At 31.6% G+C, this 22,822-nt stretch overlaps 2 protein-coding genes, 1 long non-coding RNA gene and 4 other non-coding genes across 8 annotated transcripts in view; 6 read left to right on the plus strand and 1 right to left on the minus strand.

Annotated features, from left to right (window-relative positions):
• Positions 1-7,696, plus strand: LOC116847239 (Bardet-Biedl syndrome 2 protein homolog). The gene is made up of 11 exons (XM_032822022.1): positions 1-328; positions 939-1,058; positions 1,120-1,308; positions 1,399-1,581; positions 1,895-2,117; positions 4,148-4,359; positions 4,433-4,603; positions 5,350-5,454; positions 5,547-5,859; positions 6,704-6,958; positions 7,551-7,696. Exons 1-11 carry the CDS (start codon positions 104-106, stop codon positions 7,643-7,645), a joined length of 2,091 nt encoding a protein of 696 aa, XP_032677913.1. The 5' UTR covers positions 1-103; the 3' UTR covers positions 7,646-7,696.
• LOC116847240 (ras-related and estrogen-regulated growth inhibitor) overlaps positions 7,663-22,822 on the minus strand; it is a 21,316-nt gene continuing 6,156 nt past the window's right edge. Inside the window, exons 2-5 of one of the 2 annotated variants that reach the window (XM_032822024.1) lie at positions 11,439-11,661; positions 10,940-11,126; positions 8,059-8,227; positions 7,663-7,797 (exon numbers count right to left, since the gene is read on the minus strand). In XM_032822024.1, the coding sequence (XP_032677915.1) occupies positions 7,748-7,797; positions 8,059-8,227; positions 10,940-11,126; positions 11,439-11,661 (629 nt within the window). In that variant the 3' untranslated portion in view covers positions 7,663-7,747. Of the gene's footprint in view, positions 7,798-7,890; positions 8,228-10,939; positions 11,127-11,438; positions 11,662-22,822 lie in introns of those variants that run through there. The other variant, XM_032822025.1, reaches the window with a different exon arrangement.
• The window catches only part of LOC116847244, a 27,086-nt gene continuing 17,369 nt past the window's right edge, over positions 13,106-22,822 (plus strand). The window contains exon 1 of the long non-coding RNA XR_004378719.1: positions 13,106-13,608. This is a non-coding gene — a long non-coding RNA (uncharacterized LOC116847244). The remainder of the gene's footprint in view (positions 13,609-22,822) is intronic.
• Positions 18,635-18,753, plus strand: LOC116847257. Its single transcript, XR_004378726.1, has one exon. It is a non-coding gene; the product is annotated as a 5S ribosomal RNA (ribosomal RNA).
• LOC116847266 lies at positions 18,948-19,066 on the plus strand. Its single transcript, XR_004378732.1, has one exon. It is a non-coding gene; the product is annotated as a 5S ribosomal RNA (ribosomal RNA).
• LOC116847255 lies at positions 19,261-19,379 on the plus strand. Its single transcript, XR_004378724.1, has one exon. It is a non-coding gene; the product is annotated as a 5S ribosomal RNA (ribosomal RNA).
• LOC116847265 lies at positions 19,574-19,692 on the plus strand. Its single transcript, XR_004378731.1, has one exon. It is a non-coding gene; the product is annotated as a 5S ribosomal RNA (ribosomal RNA).

Genomic DNA, 22,822 nt, shown 5'->3' on the forward strand with positions numbered 1-22,822 from the left:
GTGTAACGTTATAGCTGTAGAAAATCAATATTCCATCACCGTGCCAATGGTAGAGGCACAACATTAGTGGAGGCGTACTGTGATAACCTAGTACACGCGCGGAATGGCAGAGTTTTCGTTGAACATACAAAAACACATAAAAACAAGTTTCGTTGTAAGTGGAAAATTCGATGGATCGCACGCGTGCCTCGCGGCCGCCACACCTGGCGGTACCATTTTGGTGCACAGTCCTCACAGACAACCGCAGATCAACTTTTCCGACGAGAAACAATCTAACAAGAGATTATCTTGGAGCGGAGAACTGGCGGAGCTTCAAATCGGTACCGAGGTCCGGATCTATCAGAACAGCAATTTCATAAATTATTCTGTGTAGCAAAAAAATGTGTACACAAATCGACATAATAGTCTTAACACATTATACTCTTCTGTAATGTACTTCTTATGGAAAGGTTTAAAATATAACTTGTGTTATATTATTCGGAGTTTTCACAAGTAATGAAATACTTCTAAAACATTCTCATTAATTTTCATTTTCTCTTTGTCTTGAGCTGTGTAACATAAATAGTATTTTTTTTTAGTATGTTATATTTGTGGGTAACATATTTAACTTATTATATAATTGATTAAAAATAAAAACTGTCGATATTTAAATGATTCATTTTGATATATTAGTTATTTATGGATACCTCTAAAAAAATATATATATGTGTATATACATGCATTTGTATTTATGTATATTGTATGTATTTACCTATTATATGCATTTATATGTGTGTGTGTGTGTGTGTGTGTATGCGTACGCGCGCATATATGTATATCTGTTAAAGCTATTATGCCGGTTTATATACGGTGAAAGCAGTTAGCATTGTTTGCAAATAGTCGATAATATTGACTTGCATTTTTCTTTTCACTTATTTTTCACGAGAAATCGTGTTTAGGTGAAGTCACTGTGCACTGGCCGTCTTGGGGAAGACGAGAGAGACATTCTTTTGGTCGGCACCATTACTCATGTACTCGCTTATCACATCGAAGACAATGCCGATGTTTTTTATAAAGAGGTATTGACTGTAGCTTGTGAGAATAAGCAGCAGTAAGCTCTCATAATTCCAATTACTTTAGATGTCAGACGGCGCTAATTGTATGATCGTCGCGAAAGTTGGTTGGTTACCGCACCAGGTTGTCGTGGTGGGTGGCAATTGTTCAGTGACGATTTTAGACGCGCAAGGCATGGAAATATTTTGGACGGTGATGGGGGGTATCGTCACTTCGTTAATAGTGTATGATTTTGATGGAGACGGAGAAAACGAGGTGAATATTATGCATACGCGTTATCACATGCGTGTTTCTCGCTTGGATATTTTGATTTTCTATCTATGAGCCGGTCGTTTGATCTCTCAGTTACTGACCGGTACAACAGATTATGAAATCAAAGTGCAAAAGGAGGATGTGATACTTTGGGAAGCTAAAGAAACAGCGGCAATTGTCGCCCTGACCGATTTACCACACAGACAATTTGCTTACGCGGTTGACAATGGTACTATTGGCGTCTATGAAGCGGGACAAAGATTGTGGCGAGTTAAGGTGAAATTTCAGTTACATTTGAATTGCGCATGTAAATTTTAACTCGACTATTCTACTAAATACTATCCGCAGGTTTAATTACCACGGAGTAGTTCTTTCCAGTATAATAATAAATTGTTAAAATAAATCGTTTAAGCAACACTATATATCTATTTTTTGTTTCTTTTTTCAACGTAAGCGTAAATTATATTAATTATATTTATCTTTTGTACCATAAACTTAGCCGCTTTATCACTTTTTTTCTATTTAATTTTTTAGTTTTTCGGATATTATATAAGTTGAAACAATTGGATTTTGAAAATCTGTTTTGCAGTCGAAACACAAAGTAGTGTCCGTAGGAACTTTTGATATAAATGGCGATGGCGTACCAGAACTAATCACCGGTTGGAGTACCGGGAAAGTGGACGCAAGGACATATAATACTGGCGAAGTTATATTTAAGATTCAATTGTCCTCTGGTGTAGCGGGTATAGTAGAAGCCGATTATCGAAGAACGGGCAAACCTGACTTGGTGATGGTTTCTGTTAATGGTGAAGGTACGAAATTAATAACAGTAATCTTAAAGATTGTTTTTACTATTACATAATATAATAATAATTACCATTCTAATTTACTCACGAGGTAACTAAAATTCCATTGAAAGATTTTATATTAATTTGTTACACATAGTTATATATAATAAGATAAATTAAACAGTAATATGAAAATAACAAAATCACAACTGTACAATGGTCAAATAAAAAATAAAATGAAAGTTAGATTTGGTTCCCGGGTTTGAGCCGCGTGGATTCATCTTTGTTTTATTCCGACGTTTTGCGAACATTTCAGTCCGCTTCATCAGAGAGGAACGACCCGATGCCCGAGGCATCTGTTCTGCAACTTCAGCGAGTCGTTCCTCCCTGATGAAGCGGATTGAAATGTTCGCGAAACGTCGGAATCAAACAAAGATGAATCCACGCGACTCAAACCCGGAAACCAAATCTAATGTGCATGGACATCGCGAAAACCTAAAAGATCAAAATGAAAATTATTTAAAATGCCGTAAATGCCGATTTTAACACATTATGAGACAGATAGAAACAGTTACTGACTTAAGAAACTATAAGAATTGAATGGGGCATATTGAGACACTGACTTAAGAAACTATAAGAATTGAATGGGGCATATTGAGACACAAATTTAAATGTGATAGAAATGATATATAATAGTTTTACCATAATTTATTAGTACGCCCCTTATAGAAATATCATACTAAGAATCATTGGTAATTACTTATTATCCAGTATTTTTAATATTGAAAATAAGTAATTATCAATGATTCTTAGTATGATATTTCTGTAAGGGGCGATAATCATATTATTATATTCGTAGTGACTATGATTCGTGCCATACATCGATATCGACTATCGACATCGATATCGCTCTCAATATCAATAGAGAGCTTTATGAACTTTATATTAGACAAAACAAGACAAATCCACTGGACAATAGTAAGATTCTCAGTAAGAGACAAAAGGCCTGTTCTTTGTAGTTGCACTGCTGAACTGGTGCAATATATTGAAGGGAAACAAATATACGTTTTCTCACTCTAACTTATTGCACTAGTTCAGTAGTGCAACTACAAAGAACAGGCCTAAAGAGTCGACCATGGATTTGTAATCCAAACGGACGTGTAATTCGATCCAAGCCGGAGATCTTTAGTTTGCATTTTTTGTCTTGTGTTCTTTAGTTCATTATTAAACGTTCCATAGTTTTAATTTGAGTTTTTCTTATTTCTTCGCGAGCGTGGATGTAAGTGTAACGATGTATTATAACTGCCAGTATTATGATCAAGTATTTGATTTGTGAGTGAGATATATATGTATATTGCAGTCAAAAACTATGTTACAAAATAATCAGAAATATATATTTCAGTCAACAGATAATTCTCTTCAGTAAAGACCTATAAAGAGTAACATCTATTCAACAAAACATCGATGTCTGTTTATTTATAACGTTTTTACTATAATATATCAATTGTGCATCAATAATTATGACAAAGATATTTGTCATTCTTCACTGCTTTCTAAATCTTTTAGAATAAAATCTCATTCAAAACAAGTGAAAATACTATCATTCAGAATCACAAGAATTACAAGCATATTATATTAATATTTAATTCCCATCAAGAATGGATTCTTAATCCATACGAATTAGTATCAATCGATTAGAGTGGATTTGTTTTAAAGATGGTGAAATATATCAGAAATATATGAAGTATATAAAATATATTACTCTTTAATTTCAATTAAATATATTTATTCGACGATTCAGAATAAAAGAATTCACTCTATATATATGAAAAGTTACTTGATTACACGCACGTGAGTGACTTTCCAGATAGTACAAATTACTAAAAAAAATAAGACGTCTTTTGGAAGTCTTTAAGATATCTTTTAATAAATTATACTTGTCTGGGTTGGCTGTTACTCTACTTTTCGAGTAAAATTTTACTCAAAGAAGCTTAGAAAGTATATATGAAACATTAATATACTTGCGATAATATCCTTGTCGCGTCATGTTTCAGTACGTGGATATAGTGCTGGTTCTGCCATGCAAGCTCCAGAACCTGGCGAAATAGTACGTGAATTATTGGCCAAGAAGCAAGCGCTCCAAATGGAATTGCGACAAAGAGCAGCGACAGGTTCCAATATGTACCACGGATCCAGATTGGCGATTAGCTTGCTAACGAAGAGAGGCGCGGCCCGCGTTGCTCTTGCTGCCGGACCTGGACTTTTGGTAATACATTATATTTATAGATGAAAGCATACAATAAAAGGTTTTACGAATACTTAATAATAACTTCATTCAGGTTCATTGTGCCATAGTGTTCGCCGAGGGTGTTTTCGAGGGTGAAACGCTGGTGACACATCCCAATCACCCACAAGGCGAACTGGAAATCGCGCTATATCCTGCTAAAAATGATCCTGTCGATATTCATATTAAAGTGTACGTCGGACCTCCTAACACTGATTTGTTGCAGGTATTCAATGATATCTTGTCTTAATTCTACAATAAATAATTGTCGCACTTTTAAAATTTCTGGTTCCTCGCCACGGCCATATTAATTTATGATGTCAGGAATGAGAAAATACATGCCTAAAATTTCTGCAAAATATGTTAAGACGAAAAAATATACCCAAAAAATGACATTTACAAACGATTAAGCAACGAAACGCTTTTAAAATACTCCGAACACTTTCTTCTCTCTTTCTCTTACTATACCAATTAAAAAATAATTATAAAATTAATAATCAATAAATAATCAATAATTAATAGTACAATTAACGTGACATGTGGTTTTTTTTAATTACATGATTTTACCACGTTAAATTTAGATTATAGCTTGCAGATTATTAGAATAAAAGAAAAATTTTAAGAGTATTTTAAATCTGCTGAATTTTTTACGTAGAATCAAATGGCGATATCAGATTTCACGAAAAATTATTTTGCAACTTAATTGTTTAAACAATTTTGTTATAAACAAATAATTTTTTCGACATTTTTATTGAGAAATTGTTCTTTTTACGATATTATAAGATTCCATATGTTATCTAGATAATATCTCTACTGGATTAGCTATGGGTTATAGTGAGTTAATATGTTCACGGCGGAGAAACAGGAGTTTTAAATCATTCCTGTTTCCATTACTTCATTGGTTCTTTATTTCCGTTGTTAAATTCTGTCGAACGTGTTTTAAATTTCTGATTACTCTATAACGTTCGACAGGTTTTCGAAATAACGCGGCAATTGCCGAGATTTTGTATGTACGAGCTTATTCCGAGGCCTCAACAGATCCCGGAAGAATTATTGAGTAACGGTGTTGTAGCTGATGTAAGTTGACATGTTTCGAGTTTGGACCTAGGACGATATTCGAAAAGGAGCTAATACGTTACGTTAATACTATAAATATGTGTGAATTTTAGGTTGCGGAGAGACCGCAACGTATTGCTATTTGGTTAAACCAGAGTCTCATTCTCGGCGAGGAACTAGAAGTCGCAGAGAGCGGCCTGAATGCTGGCTGCATTGAGATATGGTTGCGCGGCATGCGAGACAATAAAGTGCACTGTTTCAAGTCGAACGCCAGTGGAAAGGTGACCATCCAGACAGACGATTCGACATTCGCCGGTGATATCATTCAATCTCTCGCTATGTATCTGGGCGTCAGGGAACTGAGCTCGGAAGCGACGTTCCCGGCGGAAGAGAGTAGGATGCTGGACTCATTAGAACGCGTTAAGGGTATGTTTCAACAATATCAGTAACTCGGATATTTTTATATGAATAATATCTATAATATCTATAAGGATACTATCCAAGAATCTTAAATAAAAAGTATCTTGTGATGAAATTATTACACGTATTATGTAATATATTTATATGCAAATGTCGGGGGTTGTTTTCTTGATTCTGTCTATTTCTCATACGTAAAATATGATGCATTATATATAAAAATAGTCCTCACGATATGGCAAAATTTGCACCGTAGTGTCCACTTTTATAATGAAGTAGCACACTTTTTAATGATAATTATTTTTGTCAGTAACAATCGCTCCTACCAAAATATCATTTATGGTGATAAATAGATTAAAAAAAAATCAGAATTAAAAAAAGTTTCAAAAATATCTAAAAAACATCTAAAAAGTGTAGGACATCTTTTAGACGTTTTAAAGATATGTTTTAGAAGTTTGAGTTGATAACATTACTTCATGTTAAACTTTTAATGACGTAGTAGATAACTGTGACATAATATATACGTCACAGCCAGTTATCGTGTCATTGAAAGTTCAACACGGACGTATATTACTTGGCATAATAATCTTAACATTTACTAAGGTTAGTTACATAAAAATTTCTTAACCTTATGTAGTATTTCTGCATCTTTATGACTGTTGAATATATTCTGAGGAAGTAATAACATTAGAATAGTCAACAACCAGGATATATAAAAATATTACACATGGTTGAAAAATTCTTTTGTAGGCTATATACTAGGTTTAATAAATATTTAGACTATTATGTTGAGTAGTATACATACTTTTTTTAATTTAAAGAAACGAAGTTGACTTTCGTGATGTTCTTTTAGGTTTAAAAGAAGTTGATGCGCGACTTCAGGCAGAAGCTGCAGGCGGCGCAACTCTTCTCAAAAGTATCATAATTCGTTTAGAGGATGCTAGAATTCTCGAGAATGTCGATGACATGCGGAGGAGACTAACGCAGTTGAAGAACATAAATGGAGATTTGATTCGCGAACACGAGATTCGGCTGAACAGTTATCGGGAGCTCGCAACTAGTTTAAAAGAATTAAATATCGGTGTGCAGCGCGCAGCGAGACTTAGGGGTAGAATTTTCAAATACATGCACGCGAATATATTCGTTGAAATTATTAGGTTGATTCAAAAGACTTTTCTAAATACTGAATATGTGTCGATATTAGGAATATAAAGAATGTCTGAGCTGGACTTTATTAGATCAAAGTAATACTAGGCCACACATTTCCAACAAGACTAATATCCGCAGAGTGCAAAAATTAGTTTTTTAGGGCGAAAAAATTTTAGGTATTACAATAGCCTTCTAAATCTCAATCTTACCTCTATAACATTTTATTTCTTTGTATTTAATTTCTTTTGTTGGATTTTCTTAAAAAAGGGTTAAGGAACCATACATTAGAACATTTGACTAGTATACGGAGACCTTATCTAATTTGAGTAAATTCTTTAATTGTTACTACTTGACTTTTATTTTCTGACCAAGTTTTGGTGAGCTCTACTCTAAAGACATAGATGATTCAATTTAATATAATATAAACAAAACACTTTTGAAACATAAATATGTTAATAAATTAAATATGTATTTTATAGAGAAGAAGTTGAATCAATCTAATGATATTGTACGGTATATTCTCTAATATTGTTCTATATTTGTTCATATAGTCGGGAAAGCTGCTTCCAATACGGTGGCACGTTGCAGAGCGGCAATACAAGACGAAAATCCGAAGGCTCTAGGGCTTGCACTAAGACACGGATAATTCTTACTACATTCCATACTACATTATTTATCGTACATTTTTTCCTTCTTATCTATTATCTATTTTCTGTATTGGAAATTTAGTTTATGTAAAGCAATTTACTCAATTCAAACTGCAGTACGCTGCGACATCTTTATTGAAGGAAAATCGCACTGCAAATTAATTGAAAAATATAGGATAAAAAGAATACTTAATGATACATCTTGTTTATATCTGTATTATTGTATCAAGATTAAAAGATGTCCTAGAGACATATGCATATTTTATTTTTGTAAATACAGTTTTATTAAAGCTGTTAAAACATAATATTTTATATGGTATTTCCGTTATTTTTAATAGAACGAATTATTATGATAAAGTAATGTTACAAATTATATCTTTCAAAAGGAATGTAACGAATTATAGTAAAGTACCACGTGCGGAAATGCTGAACCTTCTTTTCGACGGAGGAGGAGACGACCGGCGATATGTGTTGATGGACCCGTCTGTGCAAGCCCTCGTTCTGAAAGACGTTGGCTGGTTTCCTGGAGTGGCAGGCAGTTCCGTCAATAGTCTTAATATGTTCGTAAATATGGCCATAATCTGTCGAATAGAAATAATCGGGAATATCTAATATGTCTGTTATATAAAGTTCATAAATTATCTGCCACGCGCGGCATATTAGAAAAAAGGAAAAATAATATTTTTTTCAGGCGACCGTCAGCATCATGTTTATTATCGCTCGCGTCATCGTATTTTTGCGTCTTTTCTTCCCCTATTTCGTATGTGCGCGACACATTGAGGAACGATTGATTTACTGTAAATGTTTGTATAGCCCCCTGATATTCAACGGATAAAAGATAAAAAGACAAAAAGTAATATTTGCAATCGATTAACTACTCCTCCAAAATACTTCGAACAATAGTAAAATTAATGCGATATGCAATTTTTCTTTTTAATTTACATTTCTTTATTATTTTGTCAAGTTTTAGGTTATTTATTAATTGTTAGAGTAAAAGGAAAATGTTCGGAGTATTTTGGAGGTGTGCTTAATCGATTGCAAGTATCACTTTTTGGATATATCTTTTTATTTTGACTTTAAGAATTTTGGGCATATATTTTCTCGTTTCTGGCGTTATAAGTCAAAATGGCTGCGGCGAGTATACAGAAGCCTTAAAGGCCAAATCACACTAGCGATTGGCGATTGATGATTGACAATTAAAGATTAGATTTTAACGAATCAACAGCCTTGACTTGCTTTGTTCCAATTGGTCAAGTTCCAATCTTCAATCGTCAATCATCTATCGCCAATCGTTAGTGTGATTTGGCCTTTAAGGGGATGCTGGAGTCGATGACGAACTCGAATAATATCGGTAATGCAGAGACGATCGTCACTAACATAATAACGCTATCCTTTTCGTATTTCTTGTATATACAGAACTTACATGAATATGTATTGCTTTGTTTTACTATATTCAACGGAAAACCTAACCATATATGTGTAGAAATTTTCCTGCAAACTTTTTCAATATTCTTAAGCTTCCAAGTGCAGGTGCGAAGGTAGAGCAATGTTCTCCAAAATTTTTTTGTTTGGAGCATCCACACTTTCGGTATGTACAAGCTGCGGAACTTTTGGATTAGGCAAATATTACGCTAACTGACAGCTTAAGATTTTACATTTAAAACTTTTTTTTCCGTTTTCGTCACATATCGAGCAATACTCCTATTTATTTTTGCACGTACTTTTATTGCGTAAAAGCACTTGTAATTTTGTGTAACCAGTACGACGTAAATTTTACAAAAAAAAGTCAGTGTTCTGTCGGTAAAGTTTTCAGCTTCAGCATCCTCTTAAAGGTATTTAAATCATGTAGAATATTTTTTAGATGTCTTTAAAATGTCTTTAAGATGTCATTTAGAAATTTATAATTTATGTGATATATGAATTTGCGCTTTAGTTATTTGCGAGAATTATTCTAGAGATTCGCTCCGACGCTCTGTGGAATTACCCGAGCACTGAGATACGTCGGTCCGTTCCTGATCATTATTACAATGCGTGGATAATCACTCGAAAATATACTCGTGTACCGCATGCCTTGAAAACGAGCGATATAGATTTTGTTTACGTCTCGCGATCACGCATAAATGCCATGACTGAGTTCTCCTGTGGAGTTAACAATCATTTAAAAAAATAATTCTCTCCACGATTAGAATCATTTGGATTAGGATAATTGGGGACTGAGTTTATATCTTTATTTATATTTTATCATCGCTTTTACTTATATTTATATCTCTGTTTATCATTCTGCTCATTTATAGTCAATCGATTTTTTAAAAACAACATTCAGATTATGACTATTTTTAAGTAATATCAAAACGACATGACATTATTATCGAAGTTCGATTATTATTTGGACCAATCGCGAACGCTCATTTTTTTCGTTTTATCCAGAATTTTTCATTTAATCCAGAATTTCGCATTTAATCATTAATAATTTTCTGTTTCCAATTAATTTAATTCCGCGCAAATAGACGTTGCATTACTAATTTCAAGTGTTCGGTATATTTTAATCAGCAGTGTAAGTAAGGAAAACAGAATTTAGAACTAAAGACGAACTTTACATAGAATCATTTTGAACAGAATCAATGGATAAAAATTAAAGAAGATCAAATTCAAAAATTCTAAAAGAAGCTGTGCTTATTATACTTGAGGAAATAACTCAAGAACTCAAACAAAATAGGTAAAAACTGTTCGTAATAATCAATCAAGTAATAATTAAATTTTATAATACGATAAAAATGTGTAGCAATAATGAAAATATTATCGATTACTTATTTTTTTCTTTTTAAAATGAACACTTTTATAAGAGTGCAACAGTATCGTATATTGTCTATTGTTTCGTTTCCTTCTATTTCCATATTTTCTTTGCAGATGATTACTTGCAGATTAATAACTGATGTTCAATATGTATTATATCAAGAGAATAATTTTCGTATATTAAATAAATAAATAAACAATAATCAAACAAACAAATGAACAAATAAATAAGTAAATTTCAATATAAATAAATAAGTATAATCAATATAGTATAAGTATAATCAATATAAATAAGTATATTCAATATAAGTATATAAGTAAATTTCAATATATCTGAAGGACTTTTCATAACACAATAGAACTTGAAATCAAATGGCTAAGTTTAACAATAAACACGCATTCAGAATAAGGTCTTCGTTGTATAAAAAAGAAAGACCGATGCAGAGACGAAGCCCGCAATTGGCACCTATTTAATCGATCTAGATACAGATAGTCCTTACCTGGTCAATCGATTCCCTTGCGGAAACCTCGTGGAAAGCGTGAGCCTCGATTTCTTTTGCCCTTTTCTGGCCTTCGAAGGCGGATACCATGCGCTCGCCGGGAGAGCCAGAGAGATCGGCCTTGTTTCCCACAAGCAGCACGACCGGCGGTACTTTCCTACCTCGTCTCGCGTGCGACACTAAAAACCTGGTCAACAATGACGGAGACGATTGATTTTTATACACGTTCAGCATGGACAAATGATAAACATCGTAAATCAATAGTTTATCTGTGGCATTATTTTCTCTCCTACAGTTCATAGGAAGAATACGCCTTTTGAAGCATGTTTGAACACTTTCGACTCGTATCTACCACTTCCATTGAGATGCGAACAGACCGAGACGCCAGATATCGATACGTCAGACGTCATTAGGGAAAAAAAATATTACTCTCGCCGTCGTGAGGTGGTTGACCCGTCAATTTCATGATTTCGGAGACACGTGTAAGTCAACAACATACCTCAATCGAGAAGTTTCCTCGAAGCTAACTCGATCCGTTACGGAGTAAACAAGAACTATCGCGTCGGCCCATCGCAATTTTGATTCTGCGGACGCCGACGGGTATCCCGGAGGATCCGCTATTTCCCATGAGCATCCAAGCTGATTATCCACTCGGTAGATTCTGTCCGTGCTGCAATCGTACTCGCCTATGAAGCGCCTCGTAGCGAACCGTACGGCTAAAGCTGACCATGAGATTAAAGATAAGAAGAGTGACGTTTAGAATTCATCGGTAATTTTTTCGTAACATCGATAATTTTTTCATTTTCTGACGTTAGGTTACTTCGAGTAGGAATTAGGATTATTCGAGCTCGTTAAAAACCGCCGTGTTAAACGATTGAATTTTAACTCATAAATTTTTCTGTTTAGCTGGATATCATTCGAGTAAAATTCGAAAAAAAATATTTAGAACAGATGATAGTTAAAGAGAATTAACATGTTTAGAACAATGTATTATAGAGCTATTTTATCCTGGGAAGGAGAAGGGGCGGGGAAGTTGAAGATATCGCGACAAAAAGATCGCTAAATTGTAAAACATAAGTTATCATTTATGTCCAAGCCATATTAAAAAATACTCGTTTCTTAGGAATAACTAAATTCTGCGCGTCTTTATAAAAAAAACTTAGTGGAGAGAACTCACTACGTGTGAGGCACTATGAAAGTCTTTTATGTTGTTGAATACCAAGCAGTTCAAGTCGCGCATGAATACAAATGGCTTTGTTTCCACTCAATATATGCCAAAAATATAAGTTTCAACTTGCCAATTTTTTATATTCAACCACCTTCTTTTGATCTTCTAAATTTGTATCAACGACATTTTTATAATATTTTTAATTCTACATGGAAATAAAAACATTTTATTTTAGAAATAAATAAATTTTAGAAATAATTCTTTTATTTTTTAAGCACATTTTCTCATCCTTTTAAATTGACGACCTTTATTCTTATAAATAATTAGTATATTTTGTAAAAGATATCGCATTACATTACATACAATTTCTTGCTTTGATATCAATACTTGCTTTGATGTCTATACTAGAAAAGACTAAAAGAATTTTTTTATCGTTTTTTTTTCTTAAATTATAAATTTTTAAATTATAAATGATTTTAACCTATTTCTGTTAAAAAATTATACAAAAACAAAATATTTAGAAATTTATTTTTACAAAACAGCTATATGATTATCTAGAAAGATAAAAGAAGTTTTTTAAGAATTTTTCAAAGCAGGGAGCAAAATTTAGAAAGACACAAATGATCTTGGTAACCACTTCGAAAATATCGAATAAAAAATCATGGCCGTGATTTGAGCGCCTAGTTTGAGCGCAACTGCAACCGCAAAGACTGAGCGGCCGTGATATATCTATCTTATTACGCGAAGGAACTACCCAGATAACATAAAATTTTGAGAAAATGTTCCTGAACGTCCTTAGGATGTATGAATGTTCCTAGAACGTCTTTAGAACGTCCTTTGAAAATTTGTGCTGTATGGGTAGTTGGACGAAGAAGGAATTCAGCGTTTCGTTATTATGACTGAACCGATGTAGTTCTGAGTAGTCTCAATCAATTCCTTGTGTTAACATTTCTTAACAAAACTGTCTTTACTTTTGCTCTACAGGTTCTATGAGATGAGAAATTCTAGTTGAAAGTCCAAAATCGCCAGATTTCACGATGAATACGATGGCTCTAAAAATATGCTCTTTCAATATTCTTCCGCTAGATGGCAGCACGGCAGAGATGATTTTGATATCGTCGTGAGCGCCAATTTGTGTGAGAAAGAGAGGAGAGGGAGAGAGAGAGGGGAAAGGGAGAAAGAGAGACAGAAAGAAACTTGTTTATACCCAGCAACATGTCTAAAATCAAGACATAAGACGTCTTAAAGATAATCTTTAAGACGCCTTAAAGACATTTATACGTAAATCGTCTGAAGATATCTAAAAGATGATCTTTAAGATCTTATGTCCCGATTTTAGACATATTATCTGGGTATTGACACGAAAGGTTATGTTTGTTCGATGCTGTCGTCAGCGTTGATGATAATCAATTTTCTCTTTCCTGTGCGAGGATTACAATCCAGTCTACAGTGGTGAATACGTAGTATAAACGAAACGAATCGAGGAAACGACGAAGTTTTCGTAAGTATAGAAAAAATTATATAATATTTGGTTTTAGTACAGTAAAATAACACTTCGATGAAACAAGCGCAAAATGTTAATTCCTATTTTACTTTGTAAAAAAATATTATTGGCAGTGATAAATTATGATCAATCAGTAATTTATCAATAACCAATTTACTTATCACAGTCAGCGATAATATATTTTTCTTTAAAAATTAACATTACTGTAAAGTTTATAAAAATTTCAAATATTTCATTAAAGTGTATTCCGTCATTATTTTTAATATATAAGTACATGTTATAATTACATAAATTTATACAGCTGAGAAAAACAATTAAAAGAGCTCGAAAAATTAAAAGAAACAGCAGCGAAACCATTATTACTATCACTACAACCACTATCACTGCCACAAGCACAACCACACCCACAACCACAACTACAACCATGACTACAATCACTAGTACAACCATTACTTTATATTTCATTGCTACTTCTTTTAATTTTTGGAGCTCCACTTGGAGCTCCCTTATTTGTTTTTTTAGCTGTATAACTTCTACCTCATGGTTCAACATATCAGTTTCAAGCTGTAAAAAATATATGTTAATTATTAAACATTGAATATGAATATTGTATCTACATTTGTGCAGTTGTGAACAATAAGGTTGTCTATTAGTGTTTATTAATAAGTTTCAGAACATTGCCAAATGGCCCAATGAGAGCACTTATCTTTCCAAAACTAATTCTCTTATTAAGTCGGTCAATGACATTTCGAATTGCTGGACAATCTTATTGTCCATGACTGCACATACTTAGCAGACTTCATGATAATAGTAAAATATCAACTTTGATGAAACAAACACAGTATGTTAACTCTTATCTTGTAGAAAAATATTACTGGCAGTAATAAATTATTATCAATTAGTAATTTATTAATAGTCAATTTATTTATCACAGTCAGAAATCATATTTTCCTATTAAAGGTGAACATTACTACAAACATTATAAGAATTTCAAATATTTCATTAAAGTATATACCGTCAGTGTATGCTGACATTATTTTTAATATTTATAAATTCATGTAATTATAATATGCATTTATGTATTAAAAATAATGACAGTATACACTTTAATGAAATATTAGAAATTTTTATAACCTTTACAGTAATGTTAATCTTTATAGAAAAATATGATGATTATTGACTGTGATCAATAAATTGACTATTGATAAATTATTGATTAACAATAATTTATTACTGCCAGTAGTATTTTTCTACAAGATTAGAGTTAACATACTATGTTCGTTTCATCGAAGTGTATACTATTATTACTAAAATATTATATAATTTTTTCTATATTTACGAAAGTTTCGTCGTCTTCTTTATTCATTTCGCTCACAAAAGATATCTCCAAACCGACGCAGCAACTGTTTCGTGCGTATAGATGTTTTATAATTCTATTTGTACAATTTTTTCAGCAACGAGAATCCACTCTAAAAATTATATTAAATAATGTATTGTTCTGTGATAATATCACAATGAAGAAGACCATTTCATATTCCAATGAATAAATAACGGGGATGAAGGTGGGATTTCTTCTTTGCTAAATATTATGATCAACAAATTGTTCTGTTTATTTATTTTCATACTTTTTGTAATAACTGATTAGTATATTGAACCTTAATCTACATTAGGCAAAGTCTAAATAAGAATTGAAGAAAAAAATAATATATTTAAAAAAAATGGCTTTAAAAAATAGTTTATGCTACAAACTATAATGAAAATTTAAAGAAATGCTAAGAATATTTGTATAATTTTTTTGTATACAATTATATCAGTAAAGAGGACCATTATATCAATAACAGTGGTGGGACCTCTTCTATGATAAATATAGTAATTAATAAATTGCTTTTCTTAGTAATATTCATATTTTTTTGTAATAACTGACATACATTTTATTTCAATTTGCATTAAATTGGACACATTCTAAAGAAGAATAGAAAAAATATATATATTTTAAATATAAATAAAAATTAAAAAATAAATAATCGTATTAGAATAAAAAAAGAAAATTATTTTATCAATGTACTGTAAGATTATATCCAATATAGCTCTTATACAAAAATAGATATTCTTAAATTCTTTAGAAAATGCTTTAAAATCTTTAAATTCTTTAAATTTTTTAAATTCTTTAAATTCTTTAAAAAATAGATATTCTTAAAAAACTTACCTTTTAAAAAAAGGTAAAAAAAGCGTCTAGTTTCCGCGCTTCGTAAAAAAAAAGAAAATTGTAATATAAAATAATCTGTACAATTATGTTAAAAAATTATTCCTACAATAAACTGTATTCTTCTACTACAAAATTAATGATATCATAAAATTTACGCCAAGTGACTGAGTAATTATAATATCATTTTTCTAATTACTTTATTTGTTATTAGACTTTGTATATGTACCTATTTTTTTATATGTTACATCATTCTGTGTTAGGTATATGTTTAAACGAGTTTGTTACCATTATTCGTGATCCATTAGTAAATGTAATTTGTCCCTATTATTTATTATAACAGCGTTACTTCCTAAATCCCAAACTTGTATTTGAAATGACCAAGTACACTAATTATAAAAGAGAAAAGTAAAATTATTCAGATTCACAAAAAAAACTTGGCGCGCCCGGGTTGAAATAATAATTTCAATGTTACCTATAAGTATTCTATAATCTTACTGAGAAATGAAATATGTTTTAGAATTCTTTGATGAATACACACACACACACGCACACACACACACACACACACACACACACATCTTGATATCATCCAGGCGTGCCAAATTTTTTTTTTGTGAATTTGAATAATTTTATTTTTCTCTTTTATAATTCGTGTACTTGGTCATTTCAAATACAAGCTTGGATTTGGAATATGATACAGATATATTAGTATTCGAAAGGTTAAAGTATCAGCGATATAAACTTCGAGGCATATTGAAACGAAAATATTAACACAAAGTGGACGACCTAACGGTTAGATTTTTTATAAGAATGGCCTAATCAACAAGACATTTTTATAAAAATAATTGATTTGAACAATAACTTTTAAATTTGATAACTTTTAAACTGTAGTAATGCGAAATTGTACGGATTAACACAACTTTGTTAAAACATAGTTACATATATATAAACTCATACAAATAAACCAAGTTAAATTTTCTTGAAAGATGCTACTGGCAAGAATTTTGCAAATGCATCACAATTCCAATTACTATTGATGTTACTAGAAAAAACGGATATCAATAACAAAATCACGGTGAAAGCATCAGTTTTCATATAATCACTGAAATCAAATAACGTTGAATATGCTCAGTGATTTAGATGATAACCGCTTGGAAACATCATGCAATATTGGTATCAATTTTACTCTTTTTTTAAATAATTTTCCAAGTATTGTTTACTACTGTTCTACGTTTATTTAGGACAAAAAGTTCTTAACAATTTCATAAATCCACTATATTGTTCAAATAACTAGTTTGGTGATTAAAAACTAATGACAGGAAACATCAATTTCTCTCCCCCCATTTTTTTTTGCTACAAAATTTTTTGTTGTCTTTCTGCAACTATATTATTATTTAACTTACATAAGCAATAAAAATTTTGTAATTGTAAGTTTCAAGTAGGTTTCAAGAAGATTTAAGAAAGTAAACAAGTGTCAACGGTCATACCACGTTGAAAGCACTAGTTCTCGCCTGAGCCTGTTCAGATTTATTTAAACTTTTGTTATTGAAAAGTTCTGTTTATTAAGCTTATTGTATACTCTTAATTGTATATTTTTGTCCTAAATAAACGTTAAAAAAAAAACACCAGTTCTCTGATCACTGAAGTCAAGCAACGTTGGGCAACGGTGTGTGAATTCAATTATACAAAATATATAAGCAATAAAAGAATTTATGATACGGCCGATATTCCTAGAATCGATAATTTTATAATCAAACTAATTAGAGACCAATGTAGCTGATATAAAACAAAATAATTTAATATTTGGCGCGTTATACCCTAACAATAGATATTTTGAAAAATATATAACTACAGGGTTCGTCCCTCCTGAAGCTTTTTTATTTCTTGACGCTAAGGGCTCTATTCAAAACAGTAATAATATACCTATTATTTATCATATTGTCCGTCATAACAATAATAAGAAGTTAATCTATGCCTCTAATCCTGAAAACAGCGATACTAAATATAGATAGAAATATAACATGTCTATCCTTAATAGATATTATTGATAAATATAGATGATATTGATGATACAGGGAAAATAAAGACAAATATTGGTGGTTGGGTTAAATCCTTATTTGTTTAATTTATTTATAATTTGTTTTATAATTTAATTGTTTTTTTTATATTTGTGACTAGTTATTTTTATTATACTGTGTATTATAATATTTTTTTTACTTTTGACTTATAATATATAAAATCTTATATATAATGATAGCATAGCCAGTTTTTCTTTGACCTTCTTTTTGTCAATACATATTCATTTGGTTAAATATTACTTGGCTGTTTTTACAGCATGTTAATTTTGTTATTAATTACTGCTTCTTTTTTCTTATTATAAACTGTATATTATAGACCGTATCTGGAGATGCCTTGTATGAGCCTGTTCAGATCTATTTAAACCTTTGTTATTGAAAAGTTTTGTTTATTAAACTCATTGTATACTCTTAATTATACAATCTGGTAAATAAACGTTCTAAATCTAAATAAACGTTTAAAAAAAAAACCAATTCTCGTCTGATCACTGAAGTCAAGCAACGTTGGGTACGGTCAATACTTAGATGAGTGACCGCTTGGGAACATTGTGTACTGTTGGCATAATTTTCAAAAACTAATAATGGAACGCAACAATTTATCCCTCCTCTTTGTTTCTTACTTTCAAAACTTCTCGTCGTTTTTTTTTTTTTGTTCTATTATGTTATTATCTAGTTTAGCAACAAAAATTGCGTAGATGTGTGTCAAATAAGTTTCCCAGTAACTCAAACATTATTGGCAAATGTCAACGGTCATACCACGTTGAAAGTACCAGTTCTCGTCTGATCACTGAAGTCAAGCAACGTTGGGCACGGTCAGTACTTAGATGGGTGACTGCTTGGGAACACCGTGTACTGTTGGCATAATTTTTTTTTATAATTTTCAAAAACTAATAATGGGAAACGTCAAATTCTCCATCCTCTTTTAATATTTCTTTTTTTTTAATTTCTCATCGTTCTTTTTGCTATCATGTTATTATCTAGCTTACATGAGTAGTAAAAATTTTGTAGCTGTATGTCAAATAAGTTTTCCAGTAACTCAAACATTATTGGCAAATGTCAACGGTCATACCACGTTGAAGGTACCAGTTCTCGTCTGATCACTGAAGTCAAGCAACGTTGGGCACGGTCAGTACTTAGATGGGTGACCGCTTGGGAACACCGTGTACTGTTGGCATAATTTTTTTTTATAATTTTCAAAAACTAATAATAGGAAACGTCAAATTCTCCATCCTCTTTTAATATTTCTTTTTTTTTAATTTCTCATCGTTCTTTTTGCTATCATGTTATTATCTAGCTTACATGAGTAGTAAAAATTTTGTAGCTGTATGTCAAATAAGTTTTCCAGTAACTCAAACATTATTGGCAAATGTCAACGGTCATACCACGTTGAAGGTACCAGTTCTCGTCTGATCACTGAAGTCAAGCAACGTTGGGCACGGTCAGTACTTAGATGGGTGACCGCTTGGGAACACCGTGTACTGTTGGCATAATTTTTTTTTATAATTTTCAAAAACTAATAATAGGAAACGTCAAATTCTCCATCCTCTTTTAATATTTCTTTTTTTTTAATTTCTCATCGTTCTTTTTGCTATCATGTTATTATCTAGCTTACATGAGTAGTAAAAATTTTGTAGCTGTATGTCAAATAAGTTTTCCAGTAACTCAAACATTATTGGCAAATGTCAACGGTCATACCACGTTGAAGGTACCAGTTCTCGTCTGATCACTGAAGTCAAGCAACGTTGGGCACGGTCAGTACTTAGATGGGTGACCGCTTGGGAACACCGTGTACTGTTGACATAATTTTTTTTATAATTTTCAAAAACTAATAATAGGAAACGTCAAATTCTTCCTCCCCTTTTAATATTTCTCTTTTCTTAAATTTCTCATCGTTCTGTTTGTTATCATGTTATTATCTAGCTTACATGAATAGTAATAATTTTGTAGCTGTATGTCAAATAAGTTTTCCAGTAACTCACACATTATTGGCAAATGTCAACGGTCATACCACGTTGAAAGTACCTAAGATAAGACTCTATAACTCAAAATATCCATTATTCCCAAGCAAGGGAACTTACCTAGATCTGGTATTGGCAGACACCAGAATGAAAATAACCAATCTTATCCAAGGCGAATTGCGTTCTATTACATTCGATAGCGATCACGAAGCACTAGTAATTGAAATAAACTTAGATGATCACAAATACTTTTTAGAAGAAAAAATAAGCAAATACAATTATAATTTTGATAAAGCAAACTGGAATACATATCAGAAGGAATTGTGCAAATTCTGGGTAGAAAATGTACCATCTAATCGTAACCTAAGATTAACAGAAATTGACAAATACTTAGATACTCTATCGGAACAAATCACACAGGCAATAGATATAGCAGTCCCAAAGATAAAAGAAAGAAATTCGACAGATATTTACATAAATAAAGAAATCAGGAAACTTAGAAAAGAAAGCAAAGAAATACTTACAAAAATTCACAGATTAAAAAAAAACCCGCGATTCAATAGTTTTGACCTAGTCAAGCTGAAAGAAGAAAGTAAAAAAATTAAAATACAAAAAAGAATAGAATTCAATAAAGAGGTCAGTAGATACTGGGAAAATAGAATTAGGAATATCAGTCAAAAAAATTCAAGAAAAATGTTCCCCGAAATTAACAAAATTTTTAGGAAAAAAGAACCATTAAAACTACCTACACTTAAAATTAATAAAAACAATCAGGAATTACTAAACAAAGCAAAAATAGACAAATCAGTCCTCAAAACCGATAGCGCAGGGAACTTTGTAATATCAGAAGAAAAGCAAAAATTAAATCTGATAGCAACGCATTTTGCAGAATCAAATACAAAAAACGATAACTTAGGTAACTCTAGATTTAACGAATACGTTAAAGGAAAAGTTGACCAAATGAAGCTAGAGTTCTTATCGCAAACAGAGATGGAAACCCCGCTCTGCATTTTCAATGATAAAAACAGAGCCGATAACCCATCAGAGGAAAACATTGAGAATAAAATTTTTACAACACCTGAAGTAGTACACGATAAATTTAGAAAAGTAAATAATAAAAAATCAGCAGGTGATGACGGTATCCCGAACCTAGCGCTCAAGAATCTTCCTAAAAGAATAACATATCAATATGCAATATTATTCAACAATATGTTAAATCTAGGTTACTTCCCAAATAAATGGAAAAAAGCGAAAGTAATTCCGATACCAAAAAAAGGTAAAGACCACACAAACCCAACTAATTACAGACCAATCAGTTTGTTATCAAACATAGGTAAAATATATGAAAAAATAATTAATGACATACTTACAAATCAATGTATCGAGCGGAAGATCATCCCGGAAAGTCAATATGGATTCAAAGAGCAGCATGCAACAACTCATGCGATCAATAAAATAGTCTCAGATGTAAACTGGGCCTTTAATGATAAAAAGTGCGTGGGAGCAATCCTCGTAGACCTGGAAAAAGCTTTTGATACAGTGTGGCTAGACGGGCTGATCTTCAAACTCAAAGATAAAAAAATACCAGATTATATAATTAAATTAGTATGGAATATGATAACAAATAGATCGTTCGCAGTAATCAGCAACGGTATAAAATCAGATCAAGAATTCAAACTTTTAAATGGCCTTCAACAAGGAACAATTAACTCACCAATATTATTTAATATTTTCACATCAGATGTATTACACCTCTACGGCCCAAATAATACAGACTGTACATTGCTGGCTTTTGCGGACGATCTGATTGTTTACTATGCTAATAAAAAACCATCCGAAGTTCAAAAGAAATTAGAAATAGTCCTTGAAAAAGTTTTTAACTATTATTTCGCCTGGAAATTAAAGGTTAACACAAATAAATGTGAGTGTATACTATTTAGACAATCTATGAGAATAGCAAGACAAACAGTTCAAAAAGAGTACAAAAAGTTCCAAATAGTCACAAAAAATAACGAACTCATAACAAAGGAAAATATAGTTAAATATCTTGGTATAAATATGGATGAGAGATGCCTCTTAAATGAACACTTAGAGATTCAATTAAATAAAGCCAGAATCGCACTGAGAGCATGCGGCAAACTATTCTACAACAAAAATTTAAACAGTAATGTTAAAATAATTTCGTATCAACTTCTGATAAGACCAATTATAACATACGCATGTGCAATATGGTACAACATAAGTGCTTCGTTAATGGAAAAACTAAGAATTTTTGAAAGAAAATGTCTAAGACTATGTTTAGGAAAATACAGATCAAAGGAATCTAACTACACAAAATATATAAAAAATTCAGAATTATATAATGCGGCCAACATACCAAGAATTGATAATTTTATAATTAAACTCACTAGAAATTATTACGCATCTCTCCCAATGATTCAAAATAGCTTAATATTTCCAATAGCTTTTCCAGATCCCAATTACATTGATAAAACAAGAGTATCAGGATACGTCCCTCCAGAAGCATTCATTTTATTAGATCAAAATGGCTATATTCAAGACAAATATAAAATTCCGACCATATACCACATGCCAAGAAATAAATTAAATAAAAAAATATTGTATGAACCTGATATCGTATGCGCAGCAAATTTGAACCGATTAAGATATAACAGCAATACCTCTAAGAGATTATAAGGATAATTATATGAAGAATAGCGACAAATTCTGGTGGTTAAAAAATAAAAATAAGAAATAAAACTAAATAGTAAAGCTTAAGTATCAGATAAGTCTTATAGTAGTTAATAAACATAGTAATATATATTATATTTTATTATATTGTACATCGTTCATTAGAATCATTGTAAATAGTTCATCTTATCAACTCATTTTTCATCAGTATTCTAATCCCTAGTTTTAGTAATAATTTATAGTCTTCCGTAGTTATAACAGTTATTTAACCAGTGTTTTTT

The sequence above is a fragment of the Odontomachus brunneus genome, unplaced genomic scaffold, assembly GCF_010583005.1.
Source record: "Odontomachus brunneus isolate Ranch 3 - 2012 unplaced genomic scaffold, Obru_v1 Obru_scaffold_075, whole genome shotgun sequence".
Taxonomy (NCBI): Eukaryota; Metazoa; Arthropoda; class Insecta; order Hymenoptera; family Formicidae; genus Odontomachus; species Odontomachus brunneus.